This window comes from Mercenaria mercenaria, chromosome 2, assembly GCF_021730395.1.
Source record: "Mercenaria mercenaria strain notata chromosome 2, MADL_Memer_1, whole genome shotgun sequence".
Taxonomy (NCBI): Eukaryota; Metazoa; Mollusca; class Bivalvia; order Venerida; family Veneridae; genus Mercenaria; species Mercenaria mercenaria.
Window position 1 is genome coordinate 42094651 of NC_069362.1, and position 16530 is coordinate 42111180.

Consider the following 16530-nt stretch of genomic DNA (forward strand, 5'->3'; position numbering starts at 1 on the left):
CAGAATATACACAAACATTTTTATCTCAAATACTTGCTTATTTAAAATATTGTATGCATCTGTCGTAACTGACTGCAAAACACCAAAATAATCACGTAAACTAAAATGTATACCATAAATTCATCTTTGTGTGCAATTTTAGTCAAACATAGCTTTTTGCTTATTAAACTTCCCCCTATTTTACTTACAGCTGAAGTAATAATTAAACTTTTGTCTTGATACATATTTAATTGAACTCAACAGAAATAGTTTCTTTCTACAGCCATTTTTCCTCTGCAAGACATACATTTTGTTTTTCTAGGATAATACAATAAAGTAACACCATCTCTTCTACTTGTTTTATTGTTTTCTATATTAACATGAAATACAACGAAAAACAATACAGTCAAACTTCAGTTACTTGTTATCGAGTAAATTTACTGCTGCTGAAAGTGACTGGAGATACAAGGGCAACACGAATAAATTAAGTTCACTGTTTTTCAGAACACTGTCCCTTAAGCGATGCTCTTAAGCCAAATTTGCACATCACTGCATAATCTATAACTGCTAAAAGCCAGAGTCTGGTATTTGTCAACAAAAACGTTCTACAAAATGAGAAATTACAACGGATTTTTTTGCAGTTTCTTTTCCATGAAAAACTAGTGACTGAAGTTCGACTGCTGAGGGAAAAAGTGTCTCTTGTCACTTGAAATTATTAAGTCCAATTTTTAAAAAGATCAGGACAGTTCCTTTTCTTATGTAATGCAATATGCACTAAATAAAGACTGCTGTGCACAAAATTGTTAAACCCCTAGACATTACAACTAATTAAACCTTGTGGTTGGTTTTTGTTTTATTTTTATTGTAGCAAGGCCAAAATTCTGGACCTAAACCAAATATTTAGACAATCTTTAAGACAAAAACAAACATTTTATTCCCTCATACTTTTTGCAAAACTTAAAAGTGTAACGCAATAAGTGGCAACTAAAATCACTGGTTTAAATGCATAGCATATTGCAGGTAACAAACTTTTAGTCAAATGGCTGGTCTGGACCCATGCTGGTCGCAAAGCCACTATGTTGGTTTTCTCATGGCGTGGCTCAATTATCACATCTAACATTCAAGTATATTTTTTGTCATATTTCTCATAGAGATTACCCAAAATTATCACTGAAATGTTTTTTACCCTGCCCCACTATGAAGTTAAAACTAACCGATGGTTAAATGAAATGGCTATAATTATTTTACTTAAATGGCATGCAGTTTTGCTATCTAATGAAAACTCTATAGCATAATGAATTACTTGACAAGCAAAGAGTTCCTCTGTACAATATAAATTTAATTTTCTGCTTAAACTCTCTCTAAAAGATTGCAAAAACTAAGTAAATATTTGTGTGTGTAAAGTCCTACAATTAAAACATGCTGAACAATTTAAAGAACTTGAGTAATTTCCCCTTTACATACTATCATGCACTACATTGCTAGTCTCTGATCCAAATCAAGGATTCTGATGAAGTTCTTGTCCAAATGTTTACCTGTACATATACATATTTTTATAATCATGGGCAGTAATTTTAACTTTGTGGAAATTACCATTTTAATTTCACTTAAATTTTACCAGTTTGAATATTAACCAATGATTACAAATGTAATAAACTAATATCAACATCAGTATCATGTTGGTACATGTGCTGAATAAAAGTTTTAAAACATCCATTCCTAATAGCGACATATAAACTTTAAACATGTATATTTTAATTTTTAAATAAATCTTTTACAAAAGTGGCCTTTACAACATGCACGATTTTTTTCAATAAATGAATACAACATAAAGATTTTACTGAACATCTTTGTATATTCACCCATAAAAGTATTCATTTGTTTATAAATTGTAACTATTTTTTACTACACAAAAACTTTACTAATATCACTATTTTTTTATTTTTAGCAAGTTTAACAGCTTTTATATTCATTTAGCAACAAACAGAATATATCAACAGCTTAATTTGGTAGGTCAGACTAAAGTCAGCAGGAACAGTTTAATAACAACAAAAATATACAAAATAAATATGTAAATATATAATGTAACACAAATGATAACATACACATTCGGACAAATTGAGCAAAAACCATAAAAAAAACATTGTTCTCAGAAAATCAACACTTTTCTCTATGTTAAACTACTCACTGCAAAATTATCAAAACCTGTCACTTCATTCACTGAAAGCAAAAGCTTTAGCACCCGAAAACCTACTAACTTTTCAAATTTTAACATAAATGTGCTCCTTGAAATCAAAGGTATGGAAATCAGCTCCATAAAACATCAGACTTTTCACTTTGTTTCATAACAACGTTCCCCACCTTTCTTACATTTTAAAGTCTTCTGAATACATAATTACCAAGCAATTCCCTGCATATGCATATAGTGGTCTGATACCTCAGCATACGGTAGTGTGATACCAAAGACAACTTATGGATGATAAAGGTGCATAAAAAATTAATATAAAAAAGTCTCAAGTGGTAAAAAATCCTATTCATTTGCAGTTTTTTTTAACAATCAATTTCACTATTATTTTTCTAAACATCATGAGTACTGTGGGGGTCGCTTTATATTATTCTCTATTAAATCTGAAAATCACAACTATCGTTTTCACACTCGTTCAATCCATGTATATGAAATGAATGATTTATTATATTTTCCATAGCAAGAAGCAATAAAAATTTGTAAAATAAAATTCCTTAACTGGAAAATCTGTAAAATAAAATTGATATAAAATACATGACTGCATATGTTGTATTGTTCTACATAGTTTGTACATGTAACATAACACGTGTACATGTATATAAAAGGACACTTTACAATAATAATACACTATAAAATGTTGGCTATCACAGTTTTGGAAATACATAACAGATCAAGAGCAAAATAAATACATGAAAATGTATATGAAATATGAAAAAAAAATCTATATACAATATTTGAAAGAAAAAAATCTATGTACAGTTATGTAGCAAAACACAAAGTGAAATGAGTCATAGAATGTGAAAGAAAACTTACATGTTATGTATCTGTTTGTTTTGCTTAGATCAAACTGACCCTGTTCAAGTGCTGAAGTTGACTTTTCATCTCTATGGGGTAGTGGAAGACCCCTCTGGACATTATTATAGAAACAGGTGGGTATCTACTAAAAAATCCACATGATTTATCAAGCCCGCAAGAGCACTTGCTCACACAATGACCCTACCAAAGCTTACTCACAGAATGATCCCGGCAGAGTTTGCTCACACAGTGACCCAATGATAGAGCCTTAACCTAAATAGATGAAGCGAGGTGATTTGAAAAGCCAGTAACCACAACCACTTGGTCACAGAGGACCACACCGTCATGTTAAGAGGGTCAATCCTACAGATGAAAATTTTGTAATACTGTGAAATCATTTAAATTTGCTGGCATGAAATTTCGCGCAAACGTGAAGAAGGACTGTTTCATGCGGGCTTTAATTCGCGCATTTTCAATTTTAGAAATGAAAAAATAAAATTAAAAAATAATAATAGCGCGGTCTTAAATTCGCGCATCGGTCCTAGCGCAAAATAGGCAAAAATTTGTCCTACGCAAATAAAAATGATTTCACAGTAAGAAAAATTCAAATAAATCATCTTGCAGTTAATCAGTATGTTTGAGGCTTATTTCTTCTTTTTTCTTATGATATTTATGCATTCTCTTATCCATAAGACAATTTTTCTACATAGAAAATTCTTTATTTTATAAACTGAAAAGGATGATCCTTTTAATATTCTGACACAAATCTATATTAGCAGGCTAGAAAACCATATTAATCTGGTTTTGTTTCAATTTTGAGGCTGTATGGTTAAACAGAGCTAGACTAAATCTCGTCATCTGCAGCTTACATACAACATTAGGCATGTGGTACAAAAACATACTGTGTTCCATTTGTCATTCAACAATTAAAAATAAACCATATTTTTGAGACATAAGACAATTGCTGACTACTGAGACATTATATCAAGATAAAAAGTCTTGCATTTCTTACTTCTGAAATGACCTACAATGAAAGTTTCTTGATTTAGTCAACAATTTCGTACATTTTCATACTTGGCTACGACAATTTTCTTACATCTAACAGTTATTCTTATCTCCTTCACTGCTATGTAGCCTTATCTATAAATCTGAGAAAATATGAAATACTTCAACTAAACCTGTTAACAAGCACAATATATAACTTACACTGAATTGAACATAGTCTGCTTATAGCCTTGTAGCAATAATGCAATTAGCAAAACTCAAATTCCTGTTGCATGTAAAATAGTAATAGCTACTGGGAAAAAATAACAGTGAAACAAAAAATGAAAATCAAAAGAACAATCCTCATATAGTTTAAACTAATAATTACAAAAACACAACATATTTTACTTCTCTGTGACTTTTGACATCTGGCAATTTCTGTGGGACTACGAATTTTTAAATGCCATTTCGGCAATCTGAGGCTCACAGGGAAGATTGGGCTAAACCTAACTGTGTTGCCTCTATAAATAAAGTCTTTGTTATTATTATTATGTCCTAAATGTAAGTCCTCACCACATGCACTTTAGTACAATAATAAACCCTAAAACTGCATATAGAGAACATGTAAACAGACAGAAATTGTTACTTGTCTATACAGGTCCATTACCTTAAATTGTTACTGTCATTTACAGATCTTCTACCTTAAATAACATTTCTATGAATAATGTACAATGAAGAGTATTTTTGTTTTATACTTATTGCAACTGTAGTATTTCGCATTTGGAAAAAATGTAATGAAAATAACCAAAAGATGGCCACTTGAACAATATGATCATATCACACCTTAAACTCACTCATGTATGTCAAAAAAGCGAACAAATTTGCATCTCATAATTAATGTTACGGCTTTGTAAGCTTGATACTTTGGTCTAATATCTGACAGAATCCAAGTTCTTAAATATTTTGTCATTCTTTCACCTTTGTTTTTTCTTCTTCCATCATGATATAAAATGTTAAAAGTTGTACATACAAATGAACTGAAAAATTAGCAAAATATAAAACATGACTGCGTAGAGTAAAAGCCTGAAGAAATTTGGAATGAACACTGCTGCTTTCTTAATAAGAATTTTCTTTCTTCGACCTTCATCCATAATAATTCCAGACTCAGAGAAAAAGTTTGTTTGTTTGTTTTGGGTTTAACACCGTTTTTCAACAGTATTTCAGTCATGTAACGGCGGACAGTTAATCTAACCAGTGTTCCTGGATTCTGTACCAGTACAAACCTGTTCTCCGCAAGTAACTGCCAACTTCCCCACATGAATTATCAGAGGTGGAGGACGAATGATTTCAGACACAATGTCTTTTATCAAATCGTCACGGAGAACATACGCCCCGCCTGAGGATCAAACTCGCGACCCCGCAATCCGTAGACTGATGCTCTTCCTACTGAGCTAAGCGGGCGTACCTTGATATGGAATCTTAATATCTCCTGAAACAAAGGCATGTGGCTTTAGCACCAGTTGGCTAATGAAGACTATGAGAGATGGTTTAAGAATTTGAAAATTGTGTAAAATCTGCTCAGAGTCTGGAATTATTACATCTGTACCTGAACAAATCTAAAGCACACACTTAACACAGTCTTAGATGATGATGATGAAGAAGATGATGATGATGACTGACCATGATGATGTATTAAAGAGAAAAGCTAATATCAAATGAACTGAACTCATTACCCGACTATGATTGTACAAAAGCTGTTTGATTTTTATTATGCTTATGAATACTTAATTAAAATAATGCTTCAAGTTAGACAGGCAATAATGAAATCTAAATATTTTTCTAATGTTTTGTTTTCGGAATGAGAAGAAATTAACCATTTCTCTCACAAACAATAATGAAAGAATGCATTAACAGTAAGGTCTTTCAGCAACCCTCTAGAATGAAATGAACCCATCAATCATTTTATTCATAGATATTTTCATTCTTCTAGTCACTTACTCAATCACTGTATGCATTAGTATACAATAATTATCAATGTTTGCTCATTGAATAATTTGATTTGGGTTTAAAACAAGAGCTGTCCGTAAGACAGCCAAGCTCGACTATTCGAAATATTGTCACAGAAGCAGGAAATTATTACCCAAAATGTTAAATATCAAAAGAGTTTTTAAGTTCGAAAGGGGACATAATTTGACCAAAATACATATCAGAGTTATGGGACTTGATGTTATCAACTAGTTTTATAACCCCGAAGAAACATGTTAAGTTTCAATTCAATATCTGCATTAGTTTTGGGGATAGTAACTTGCATGTTAAACTTTAACCAGAATTTTCTAAGTCCAAAAGGGGGCATAATTTGCTCAAAATACATGTTAAGAGTTATGGAACTTGACCCAGTGAGGTTGGTAATTGACCTTGAAAAAGAATAAATAAGTTTCAAAGCTATATGCCTTTTGGTAATAGCTGTATGTACTTGCATGCAAAACTTTAACCAGGATTTTCTAAGTCCAAAAGGGGGCATAATTTGCCCAAAATACATGTCAGAGTTATGGGACTTGGTGCTATCAACTAGTTTTATAACCCCGAAGACACATGTGAAGTTTCAATTTAATATCTGTAGTAGTTTTGGAGATAGTTACTTGCATGTAAACTTTAACCAGAATTTTCTAAGTCCAAAAGGGGGTATAATTTGCCCAAAATACGTGTAAGAGTTATGGGACTTGACCCAGTGAGGTAGGTAATTGACCTAGAAAAGAAAAAATAAGTTTCAAATCTATATGCCTTTTAGTAATAGCTGTATGTACTTGCACGCAAAACTTTAACCAGAATTTTCTAAGTCCAAAAGGGGGCATAATTTGACCAAAATACATGTCAGAGTTATGGGGCTTGACCCAGTGAGGTAGGTAATTGATCTAGAAAAAGAAAAAATAAGTTTCAAATCTATATGCCTTTTAGTAATAGCTGTATGTACTTGCACGCAAAACTTTAACCAGAATTTTCTAAGTCCAAAAGGGGGCATAATTTGGCCAAAATGAAGGTCAGAGTTATGGGACTTGGTGCTATCAACTAGTTTTATAACCCCGAAGACACATGTGAAGTTTCAATTCAATATCTGCATTAGTTTTGGAGATAGTAACTTGCATGTAAAACTTTAACCAGAATTTTCTAAGTCCAAAAGGGGGCATAATTTGCTCAAAATACATGTCAGAGTTATGGGACTTGACCCAGTGAGGTAGGTAATTGATCTAGAAAAAGAAAAAATAAGTTTCAAATCTATATGCCTTCTAGTAATAGCTGTATGTACTTGCACACAAAACTTTAACCAGAATTTTCTAAGTCCAAAAGGGGGCATAATTTGGCCAAAATGAAGGTCAGAGTTATGGGACTTGGTGCTATCAACTAGTTTTATAATCCCGAAGACACATGTGAAGTTTCAATTCAATATCTGCATTAGTTTTGGAGATAGTAACTTGCATGTAAAACTTTAACCAAAATTTTCTAAGTCCAAAAGGGGGCATAATTTGCTCAAAATACATGTCAGAGTTATGGGACTTGACCCAGAGAGGTAGGTAATTGACCTAGAAAAAGAATAAATAAGTTTCAAAGCTATATGCCTTTAAATGATAGCTGTATGTACTTGCATGCAAAAACTTAACCAAGGTGTGACGCCGACGCCGACGCCGACGCCAGGGTGAGTAGAATAGCTAGACTATTCTTTGAATAGTCGAGCTAATAAAAACATAATCTCAGTACAAGCATCTCTATTTCCTAATCATTATCTTTTTTTTTTCTTCACCCTTTAAATGGAATTCATAAGAAATACTGCTACATACTCAAACTCTTCTTTACAAATACTGTAAATACCCAGGTATAATGCTAGCCCTCAATTCGGGGGTTTAAATTCTTGGAGAATATCTATTGCAAAATTGGTCCAAGTCATATATTCCACTACTTCCTTTTCTTGATACAAAAATGTACTTTATAATGTATTTTTTTCAATAAAAGAAGAAGAAATCATAAGAATGTAAACTAGGATATTTGGGTACAAAGCATACATTCTAAACCAGTTATGACTAGTTTAAAGTTTCTACTAGGAGTGGTGTGCATAAATTATCTACATTGTTGGCTGACAGAGTGCAAGTAATAATAAACAAGCATAACTTTGTACCTAAGACCTAACAATCTAGTGAAAAGTTATTAATAATATAAAAGTTCTCAATAACAATCCATATACCTTATATCATGGTATAATACAGAAAAAGTATATAAAAAAAACTTTCCTAAATAACTACTCATATGCACACAAAAAATCTGCAAAATTTCATAATTTTCTGATTGATTTTGTAATTTCAAAACTTCTTATATAGTAGAATCTATCATAGGATTTAACAGACTGACCTCTCCTTGTTAAGAAGCTATGGTTCCAGTCATCCTTATATCAAAGCACTAAATAATTTCTGCGTCATAATTTGAAGCCATATAATTTTGTGCATGAAATTTTGTGGTTTTGTCCAAGATAGCTGTTTGGTGGGTATAATAAATTGGTGGATTTCGACCCCTCAACATAAATTAACAGGCATTTTATTGCTTTGTTGAGATTAAATTCCTTAGATTGGCTCTACCACAAAATACGCAAAAAAAGTGTCCTCTGCAAAATATAACAATTCCACAGTACTCTATAAATCCTTATTTGTACAGTAAAATATAACAAACTAAACACATCAGAAATAACAATCCTCTATAGAGTGAAACAACTCAAAAGCACTGACCACACTTCTAGCTACTATGGAAGTACATGAAATAAAAAATATGTAAATTAATGTCTGTATAAAAAAATATCCTAAATATGTGCATACCAATATATAAACAGATGGTTTTAAGGCGCCTTAGTATGTTTACACATTATTATATGTAGAATTTCGGTTAATGTCAATTTCCATATTTTTACAGAAGTCCGGTGTGAATGGTATACAGTTGAAATATTGACATCCTGGACAGTTGTAAAGGGGGAGAACGTAAAATAAAACAACGAGAAGAACGAACAGGAATATGGCACCGCCAAGTGACAAAATAATTCCTATAAGTTTACGCCTTCTGTCGTATGTTCCAAATGATACGTATGGTAGTAAAGCAAATGCAAGCAGGAAGCCGAATAAGAATCCACTGAGATGAGCCCAGTTGTCTATCCATGGCAGCAAGCCAAGCATGAAAAGGACAACTATCGGCACGGCGACTTTGAGAAGCGATATACCAGGACGTTCCAACATCTGCCAGGACTGTAACACTTCTACTAGTAGACAAGCCAGTATGCCAAACTGTGAGCCAGCCGGTCCAACCTATAACATAACAGCCATATTTAGAGATCTCACATTATTTTTAAGTTAGATATTCTATAGTAGGTATTTTAAAAATGTATCTGCATATTTTGAACTAAGATTCAAGTAAATTTTGAACTTGTACTGTAGAACCGAGTCAAAATTGCAAATTTTAAATTGAATTCTACATAATATTCTAAATTCTATAATTCTAAATTTTGCCCCCTTACTGAAAAACAAAATGAAATCCTTCATATCTTTCTAGAAGACTTTTAGTATGAAATTTCAAACTCTGTACTCTTAAAATCATCCAATGCTTAACACAATAAACTATGTTTGTGTTAAGTGTAAAATCTCACCTCAACATGATAAGGTACAAAGATACAGCTGGCTAGGTTACCAGCTATACCCGCACCAATATAGATGATTGCCATTCTGATACTACCAGTCAGTTTCTCTGTGTCTCGCATGATCAAAATTTGGAACCCTAAGGTGATGATAAGATGGAATAATCTACAAGATAAAAATTCAGCCTTTAACATATGGCCAAAGAGCATTGCAGACTGAAGCCTTACATGTTAACAGACATGTTTAAGTGCCAGCTATAACATTTACAGTAAATCTCACTTAAAGGGAAAGGCAATGTTGTTCTAATATTTATTCCGTCTGATAGGTTTTCTTTAATCATTTAAAGAAGTAAAAGAATTTTCAAATTCGGCTTAAAAATGAGAAAGTTATGAGCATTTGAATATTTGATCGAAATAGCAGTCATTTTGTTTCCATGGCAACAGAAAACAAAATGGCGGATTTATCAAATTTCTACACACCTATTTGAACTGTATTTACTTATTTCTGTGAAATAATTTCTCTACATTTTCCAGCTATAATGAAAGAAATTAACTTGTTTTACATCTTACACTCAAGAAACATATGAAATTAATCTATGTAAAAGGTTATTTGCTAAATAAAGAATTCAGCAGTGTGTAAATGACGTCATAAACACACTAAAATGGCTGCCTCCATGATTAGCCATTTTCTTAAGTTTCAAACTGCCATATCTTTTTCAATAGTCCGATTTTAAAAATTCTTTCAGCGTTATGAAAGGCTTGGGAATGGCTTTCATATAAAATTAACTTATTTTCAGGCTTTCCTTGCCCTTTAACCCTTATCCTGCTAAATTTCTATAATGAACTTGTCCATCTTTCAATGTGGACAGTATCATTAACAGTTAAATGGGGTGCTTACCTAAAAGATATTGACAAGAATGGCGAACATTGCAGATCATGATCAGACTGCAGGGATGTGCAGGCTGATCATGATCTACACTGGCCACAAAGGCAGAATCAATCGTGTCCAACATGATAAGGGTTAAAGTCTGGGATAGAAATATTTTTCTGGCCTAATTTTTTCTCTTATCATTTTATATGGAAAACACACTGACAAAATGAACTTATATATATTGAAAACTTGTTTACAAGGAACACATTTTTGTGTTCCAATACGACATTTCACTTGTTTATAATGAACTCAAGTCTGTAATTTCAAGAATCATTGCAACTGGTAACATACTTGAATATGCAAATTTATTTATTATAGCTAAATGTGTGATTACATTATATTTATTTTTTAATCAATTAATGTATATTTTTAATTTGAATAAATACTATCTTTTATCTAAAGGCCTTTATCTGTAAAATACTACAATAGGTAAGAAATGTCATCACCTCTTATTGTCATTGTGCAGTAGGATATCTAGAAGTGTATTTAAACCCTTACCCTGCTAAATTTCTATAATGAACTTGTCCATCTTCCAATTTGGACAGTACCATTAACTGTTAAAAGGGGTGCTTACCAAAAAGATACTGGCTGAATAGCGAACAGTGCAGATCATGATCAGACTGCATGGATGTGCAAGGCAGAATCAATCATGTCCAGCAAGATAATAGTTAATTAGCTTACAGTTAACTTAAACCATTTATTAAGTGTGATACAGCTATGAAGTACATTGTTGTAAATGGTCATGCGTTTTTATGACAAGGGAGCTAATCATCTAAAATACAAATTCCAAATTTATCAAAAGCAGTTGGTTCCCTTGAAGGTAGAATATTTTACGCAGAGGTAAAGAATAAACCGAACGAAATATAAATTCTATGTTTTTGGTTATTACCAATACTGGATAACTGAATTGGTATAAAAAATAATTAAATCAATGACAAATCAATATGAAATAATTAAATAATTAATATAAACGATATAAATACTTATCAAGTACAACTTTTTTGTTAAAACAGCAATTAAACTCATGACAATTTTTCCAAGTCCTGTTTGCTATATCAAGTGTTCGTTATAAAGTTCATTTACGATAAACTGTGTTCGCTATATGGATATAGTGTACCTCAGATATAACAAACACTTTTTGTGGCCCCAACATGTTCCTTATAACCAAGTTTTACTATAATCAAATCAACAGTTGCATAAACATAATTTGAATATTTCATCAACATGAAACCACATTAACAGATTTTAAGTATTTGAAAAATAAAGAATTAAAAATCTAAATTATCTGACACTCTTTCAGTTCTGACAAGACAATATATATTTTTAACAAGAGCACCGCCTTGCAGGTGCTGACGCTCATCTGATTTTTTTTGTATAATAGAAATATTGTCCTACCCATGATTTTCTAAGTCTAAAAAGGGCCATCACTCTTGCAAAAAGCAGGATAGAGTTATGTTTCTTGATGTACAGTGTCCACTTATGATGGTGAAAAACTGTTGCAAGTTTTAAAGCAATAGCTTTGATAGTTTATGAGAAAAGTTGACTTAAACATAATATTCAACCAAGAAAATGATTTTTCTAAGTCCAAAAAGGGCAATAATTATTGCAAAAAGCAGGATGGAGTTATGTTGCTTGCTGTACAGGGTCAGCTTATGATGGTGAACAAGAGTTGCAAGTTTTAAAGCAATAGCTTTGATAGTTTAAGAGAAAAAGTTGACCTAAACATAAAACTTAACCAAGAAATCTGATATTTTCTAAGTCCAAAAGGGCCATAAATCTTGCAAAAAGCAGATGGAGTTATGTTTCTTGCTGTACAGGGTCAGCTTATGATGGTGAACAAGTGTTGCAAGTTTTAAAGGAATAGCTTGATAGTTTAGGATAAAAGCTGACCTAAACATAAAACTTAACCAAGAAAACTGATTTTCTAAGTCCAAAAGGGGCAATAATTCTTGCAAAAAGCAAGATGGAGTTATGTTTCTTGATGTACAGGGTCTGCTTATGATGGTGAACAAGTATTCCAAGTTTCAAAGCAATAGCTTTGATAGTTTAGGAGAAAAGTTGACCTAAACATAAAACTTAACCAAGAAATCTGATATTTTCTAAGTACAAAAGGGGCCATAAATCTTGCAAAAAGCAAGATGGAGTTATGTTTCTTGCTATACAGGGTCAGCTTATGATGGTGAACAAGTATTCCAAGTTTCAAAGCAATAGCTTTGATAGTTTAGGAGAAAAGCTGGCCTAAACATAAAACTTAACCAGGCAACGCCGACTCCGACAACCGCTCAAGTGATGACAATAACTCATCATTTTTTTTTCAAAAAATCAGATGAGCTTAAAATGGCAAAAGAAACATATTTTCAGCAATTTCTACCAGATCAGGCACACTGTAAATTAAATTTTACACTTAGCTGTGTCCATTTTAATGGTTTCAGTAACACCGAAATGGTAACTTTGGGGAGTGGTGATCTACTGGTTTGAGTGTCAGTCACTCAACCTGGAGGCTGCTGGTTTGAGCCCCACTGAGGTCATGACCACACCTTCTCATATGAAACCATTAGTGTTTTTTTTCTTCAGGAAGTGAAGTGATTCAAATAAGCTTCAAGTTTTCATCAGAATCAAACTAAAATAGGTAAGTATAAACTAAATGGTAGCTTCTCAGTTTCAATTTTGGATGAAGGCCAAAGGTGCCACTCTGAGCATTCTATCAGGTAGGGGCAGGCACTTAATAGATAGAGCCATCAACTTTCCTTAGGTCAGTCAAGGGCAAGTGTTTCAGTCAGCTTCAATCCTCTGACCATCAATGTCTTTTACACTTCTCAGTACAATTATCTGCTTGCAAAAGGAATGAAATACCATACCCTCCATGCAGGAAGAGAGATGTCCACAGTCTGTAGAACTGGTCGGGATATTTGTCTTGAGCAAAAGGAATCATACCACAGATCTGCTTCATGCATGCTACCTGAAAGTTTATGCATACCCAGTAGATAAATACACAAATCACTGTCATTCCAATTTCCATTTTCATGTATTAGAAAATGTATATTTCAACAGCAAGACTTTTTCATGGAGTAGGAGCCATACAAAATGGGTTTATTAGTTTCCACTTCTTTTCCACCATGAGTTTTTCACAGCCTAATATATTTGTCAAAACATCTGTGAATTTCAGTTCACACATATAGCTGGGATATTTTTTCATTCTTAACATTTTTTAATAAGTTTAAATTTTTCCCAATTCAAAAATTCATGAGGATATTTTTCAAATTCAACGTTTGTTGGGGCATTTCCAAAATGAAGAAAAAGAGGTCTGCATTTGATGTTAACTGCTGTTGTAAAATGGTCATCTTGATGAACAATGATTACCTGAGAACAAAGGAAGGCATCTTCGTGGAAGTAACCTCTGACAAATTCACAATGTTCTCGTGTTGTAATCATACACTCTCCCTGTATACCGTAGCAACAAGGACGTCCAGAGATCTTACAAGACATGTGACGGTCACCTCGTTCTCCTTCCTCTGGCTTCTTTGTCTCTGTGCACAACTGTAAGATAAAACCAAAACACTTGGAGAGTATATTATCAAACTTCTTACACAGCTACAAAATGCTTTTGTTCTAGAAGCCTACTGTTTTATCCACCTTTTCAGTAATAATATTTTCCATTAGTTTTTCTCTACATATAGACAATTCTATTCATATCATATCCCATTTCAGATAACTCCAAGCTACATTTTAAATAGATAACAATTTTCAATTTATCATAAAAAAAATTTTTTTGAAGGATATTTACAATTTAATTTTGGCATTGTTGGGCCGTAATCTTTCAGAACATTGCAGCTCCATTGGTAACAGGATCCATGCAAAACTTCCAGAATATCTAAGCATGTATACCAGTAAAAGCCATATAAATATATTAACACTTGAACGAAAAAAAAATTGAGCAAAACAGGGATTTTCTTACAAAGTCTGAAAGATTACATTTTTGCTCATCAAATGTATTATAAATTTTTTCAGTTGTACTACACAGGCAGGTTTGTATTACACTGTTACAGTACACAAATATTGTTTGTTTGTGTTGTTGGACTTTAAGTTGCATCATCACAGTTCAGGTCATAAGGCAATTTTCCAGGTTTAAAGATGGAGGAAGACCATAAGTGTCCCTCTGAGCATTACTTCAAGCATGGATGGTCACCCTGTTGACTTCCGCACATGATGACCAGAGAATGCTCGAACCCTTGGAGGTGAAGGGTGAGTGATTCAAGACCTTAACCAATCAGCTGGGACCCAAAATGCGGGAGTACTATGTAAGATAAATAAAGAAGGAACAAAAACTTACAGGCCACTTTGTAATGTCATCTTCCCACTTGAATGGTACAACAGAATTCGGATTTCTACAGTATCTAGAAACAGCAAGACAATCATGTAAAACTGTTACATACTGACATCTTTATTATATTTGGTACATATTTTTAGCTATATCAAAAAAATGTCCTCAGTCAACTTAAAGAAAACATCTAAATGTGCACTAGGGCAATAATTGTTTGATTTCTTATATAATCTTTCTGTAGTTTATCTAGTAATTAACTTACCAAGTGGTTGGATTTCTCCCAAAGCATTTGTTCTTTTATCATCTTAGTCTTGCTCATATTCATAAAACTCACTTCACATTATATAATAAAGTAAAAAGTATTATATTCTTTTTTCATTAATTTACTAAACATCTTTTAAAAAAACACATAACAGGACTCAAATTCAGGGCATGGAGAAGCACTTGTCATAACAGATACTGTATCCACATTAATATTCATAGGAAACTTCATTAATATTCAATAGAGACTTCATTAATAATTGTGATGCTTGACTTACTTAGGATCCTGTCCGCACACGGTCCCTGATGTCCATTCACCATGACCTTTGTTTGTTGAATTCCATTTATGCCAGGTGTTTAGTGTATTCTGAAAAACAAAACAAAATCTTATCAATGTCATCAGGTCTTCAATTAATCTTCAATAGTGAAACTCACTGCAATTAAATGGAACATTTCTCGTAACAATCTGGGTCATGTACTGTTCCTTATCTTAAACCATTTAAAAAATTACACAATAAGACCTGATTTTATCAATAATTAAAGTCTGAAACTTAAATCTAAACTTAAAAACAGCAAATATTCAATTTTCCATAATTTTGTTTGTAGTAACTGTTGCAGAATGCACATTCAAGAACAGTTTCATTACAGTCTGTTCTAATTTATCAATGACAGAGCAAAAAGAAAGTGCAGCATTCTGAAGTTAAAGTTTCACACTCAAAATGAACTGGCACTTAAACAAAATTTTAAATCAGCACATTTTAACGCAACTTTAAATATTTTAATGCTAAAAGCTCAAACTATTTTTTTCTGAGTTTGCCAAATTTTTGTTGGTGGAACTACTGCAGATTGAGTTAATTTTGCACCATTTTAATTTTGTGATTTGGTTTACGAAATATACATTGTGTTGCTAAAAATTACCATACTACTATAGCTGGCAACAGTTTTAGAGATAATGATGATTGCAGGTGTTTTATATTGGCATGCATCTCCATTTGAGCCGTGCCATGAGAAAACCAACATAGTGGCTTTGCGACCAGCATGGATCCAGACCAGCCTGCGCATCCGCGCTGTCTGGTCAGGATCCATGCTGTTCGCTAACAGTTTCTCCAATTCCAATAGGCTTTAAAAGTGAACAGCATGGAGCCTGACCAGACTGCACGGATGCGCAGGCTGGTCTGGATCCATGCTGGTCGCAAACCCACTATGTTGGTTTTCTCATGGCACGGCTCATTTGTGAATACTTGCAAAAATAAAGCAATTCAGAATTACCCCTTTAGCAGTATTGACCTATATAGACAAAATGCTTAAGCAAAAAAAAACCTCTAATATATCTGAAAAGTATTTTAGCCGAT

The 16530-nt window shown here is 32.8% G+C and overlaps 1 protein-coding gene across 1 annotated transcript in view; it reads right to left on the reverse strand.

Annotated features, from left to right (window-relative positions):
* Positions 1 to 326: 326 nt before the first annotated feature.
* The window catches only part of LOC123563810 (inactive rhomboid protein 1-like), a 30988-nt gene continuing 14784 nt past the window's right edge, over positions 327 to 16530 (reverse strand). The window contains exons 11-16 of the mRNA XM_053525393.1: positions 15457 to 15545; positions 14927 to 14990; positions 13957 to 14133; positions 13455 to 13555; positions 9678 to 9831; positions 327 to 9339 (exon numbers count right to left, since the gene is read on the reverse strand). Of these exons, the coding sequence (XP_053381368.1) occupies positions 8899 to 9339; positions 9678 to 9831; positions 13455 to 13555; positions 13957 to 14133; positions 14927 to 14990; positions 15457 to 15545 (1026 nt within the window). The 3' untranslated portion in view covers positions 327 to 8898. The remainder of the gene's footprint in view (positions 9340 to 9677; positions 9832 to 13454; positions 13556 to 13956; positions 14134 to 14926; positions 14991 to 15456; positions 15546 to 16530) is intronic.